Source organism: Trachypithecus francoisi, unplaced genomic scaffold, assembly GCF_009764315.1.
Source record: "Trachypithecus francoisi isolate TF-2019V2 unplaced genomic scaffold, Tfra_2.0 Lachesis_group20, whole genome shotgun sequence".
Taxonomy (NCBI): domain Eukaryota; kingdom Metazoa; phylum Chordata; class Mammalia; order Primates; family Cercopithecidae; genus Trachypithecus; species Trachypithecus francoisi.
In genome coordinates this window covers 27735628-27739130 of record NW_022681466.1, presented here as the reverse complement: position 1 = coordinate 27739130, position 3503 = coordinate 27735628, and the positions used below count along the sequence as shown (strand labels likewise).

The following is a 3503-nucleotide window of genomic DNA, read 5'->3' as shown; positions in this document are numbered from 1 at the left end:
GAAAAGGAAACAAAAGGAAACGGGGACTCTCAGTAAATAAATAGTCCTGCTAATATGCTTCCCACCTCACAGGTTGGATCTCAGGTTACCACCCCAGATCAGGAGAGGCCAGGCTCCTCCCCACTGCAAACAGCATGCAATTCCTGAGGCTCCGCTCCAGTGTACACTCTAAGTGCGCAGGCTGGTCAGAGGTTCTTTGGGGACCTCTTTATACTTGGCTGTCTCACTGGAGCTTAGAAAAATGCGTAGTGGTTTATATTTGCTCAGCAAATATTTTTAAATAATTTAAAGTGTGGGTTTTTTATATGATAGCAGAACATTCGCAATGACACAATGAGCAGGAAAAATAAATAAATTATTTCATCCTCATTACTATATGAGCAGTATTTGGTGCTAGAAAAAATAAAATCAATGAAACACGGTAAACCCTGACAGGGGACCTTGCAGTCCTGGGGGAAAAAAAAGGCAAAACTGAATGTATAGATACAAGGCTTATTGGCTCTTAAAACTTGAGAGTGGGAGGTTTTGGCAGAGGGTAACAGTTTAACTTCATGGGAATTTTTGCTTTTAATACATACTCTGTTAGCTTGCTCTACGTCATCTAAACAGGTATCAACTGTACTTGTATTTTGTAGTTTGATATCTAATGCATAAGTCTGATATGAACACCTTTTCCCATTTGTAGGATTCAGGCTCAGTACTCATTCCTCATCAAGGTGCATCACCTCCATCTGTAGAGCTGGCAATATTAAGTATCTCTAGTAATTTCCAGGGGCTCCTCTTAGAGGTGTAGCTCACCTTGCAAAAGATCTAAAACATAAACAATAAGACACTGAGAAAAAAAGGATGGTAGATCCAGTTCCAGTGAGGAGGCCATCTGTCATGGAAAGTGATAAGAGTCATAATTGAGGGGAGCCCATGTCGTCAGTGGGAGAATCATATTAAACAGCAAGAATAAAGGGAAAAGGACAAAATGAAAGAGGAGAATGAGCTGAGAGGATTCTAGTCATGATGGTATGACAGAGAAGAGTAGGTTATAAAGATGAATTCAGATAAAAAATATTCAATGAAGTCATACTTGCACTCAACATGAATGCAGTGCTGTTTGCTGTGTAGATACAGCATAATGGAGCTCTGTATGGTGAAACATACGATGTTATCCATAAAAATTGACCAGGTTACTCTACAGGTATGTCTATATTCATGTATTCCATAATTATTCATCAAATGCATAATATATGCAAGACATTTTTTCTGAGAGATGTGGAGAATTATCAGTCTAACAAAACTCTGCCTTTGAAGTAGAAATTATCAAAGTTTATAAAAGAGACACACTCACCTTAGTTTGAAATTTCCAGAATAAATTTCTTTTGTACTCTGGGAAGATCTTACCTAAAACAAATTCATCTCTAAAGAATGGAGAAGCTTCTATTCTACCATTGTCAAGGAAAACTCCAGTTAGTATGAATGAAGGCTCCAATCTCATATCTGTGCACAAGAAAGAGAAAAGGAAAGAATGGAGAGGAGGTCAGAAAATAGTGGGGTGGAAATTAAAATCCTCATTTAAAAAATCTAAGAAAAACATGAGGGAAGCAATTACTCTGCAGGTTTCCCAGCTGATTCACAGGAGATTCATGATTACAGTTGGCCAGAGGAGGTGAAGGCATGGACCCTGTCGTGCCCCTTCCTGGAATTAGATGATACAGATGAGCAGTTCTCCCTTCGATGGAGTCCACATCATTTCCCCTGCTGTCCCTCTCGCTGGAAATGTCCCCCAGCTAACACAGGGCTTGCTCTGCTGTGGCTGCAAAGCTGAGCTGCTGGCAGGGGGCAGATTGCTTTCCACAGAGGAGATCAGATATGGTTTCTTTGCTGCTATGGTAGCTACTCGGGCAGCATCTCCTTTGGAAGAGACTCTACCCTAAACCCTTTAAGGCTGGGCAAAAGATAAATGCTGCTGCTTAAAGTCAAAGAAATTCCAAGCTCCTTGCTCCAGAGAAGATTAAGTCAGTAGGAAATCCAAATAACGAGAGCCCCGAGGAACTATTCTGAAAATTAGAGGAAACTGAAAGAAAAACTTAAAATAACATCTCTTTTAAAGGAAAAGAAAAACAACAGGAGGTTTAATAACTTTATATGACCTCTCACTGGATTGTAAACATTTGAGAAGATAAGTAAACAGAAGAAGGAATGGTGCAAAGGAGGAAAAAATATAGATGGTTCTTAAAACTCTGCAGCATCTGCCAACACAAATTACAGCGCAGACCAGACTGGTGAATTTCTCTGGGGACTTCCCAGAGTGTGAAATAAGGGAAATGGGGAAGGAATACGACCTGAGTTTCAAGGGAAAGAAAGAAAAAAATTAAAGCTTTAAAAGTTTGCTTTTATAGTCCCTGAATTACCATCAGAAAATGCTACAACGTTGCATTTAAGGGAGGTAAGTATGTATGCTAGAGATGTCATTGAAGAAGGGACGAAGCAGTGCTTGACTATCTGAAGCTGAGGAGTTCTGAAGATCTTTACCCAACCTCAAACTTGCTCGTGCTCATGTCTCTGTGGTTCTGAAGTAGAACTAGACTTTAATCTCAGTGTCATGTCTTTATTCATTTAGGCCTGGAGGGAGGACAGAGGAAGAACCTTGCCTCTGTAATTTGGACTTCCGCTATTCTGTCACGATTGCTGCCTTGTTGTTTTGTGGGTTTTTTTTTTTTTTAATCATTTTTTTTCTGGCAGTTGCACAAGAATGTCCAGGAACCATATGACAGAATGAGTTTTCATTTCTGTGTTCTTTAATCCAAGTTCAAGATGCTGCTCGTGAAACCTAATCATAGATCTTAAAAACCCTCCTTGTCTCTCTCATTTCTCCCTCTTGTTACTGCCTAGGGATTTGGCTCAAGGAAATCTTGGTTAACAGTCAACTGAAAGTTGACTCTCAGATGGAAAGGCTGGAAAATATCAAAGACCTTCAAATGTTAGTTTGATTCACTTCAAGGTCATCACATCAACCAACATTTTATCAGCATCTGCAATTTCTAGATGTTTTGTAAAGTGTTGTGGGAATACAAAGATGATTAAAACACAGACAGTTGCTCAACCAGGTGTAGTGGAAAGAGCAAAGACTGAAATGAGAGGAGAGTTGACCTGACTCTGCTGCTATAATTATGAATGTTTTTCCTCTAAATTCCCTTCTCTTAAAATACGGCCCCACTAGCAGTCCAGGGCTGCATGAGGGGCTCATATGAACGTGCTTTTATTCTGTGATACTGCCATATTCACTGACCCAACAACACAGGTTCTCAGCTCAAGGATGAGGTTGGGCAACGGTGACCATATTCTATCTCTATACTGTAAATTTAGGCTTGGCTTGGTGACTAATGTCTTTAATCCATGCGCTTTGGGAGGCTGAGGCAGGAAGATTGCTTGAGCCTAGGAGTTCAAGGCTGCAGTGGGCTATGATTGTGCCACTGCATCCAACCTGGATGACAGAGATAAAATCTATCTCA

The 3503-nt window shown here is 40.3% G+C and overlaps 1 protein-coding gene across 1 annotated transcript; it reads right to left on the bottom strand.

Annotated features, from left to right (window-relative positions):
• Window positions 1-478: 478 nt before the first annotated feature.
• LOC117066492 (uncharacterized protein C17orf112-like) lies at window positions 479-2623 on the bottom strand. Its single transcript, XM_033181911.1, has 4 exons — window positions 2403-2623; window positions 1601-1687; window positions 1340-1488; window positions 479-877 (listed from the first exon to the last, which is right to left on the bottom strand). Exons 1-4 carry the CDS (start codon window positions 2461-2463, stop codon window positions 782-784), a joined length of 393 nt encoding a protein of 130 aa, XP_033037802.1. The 5' UTR covers window positions 2464-2623; the 3' UTR covers window positions 479-781.
• Window positions 2624-3503: the final 880 nt, after the last annotated feature.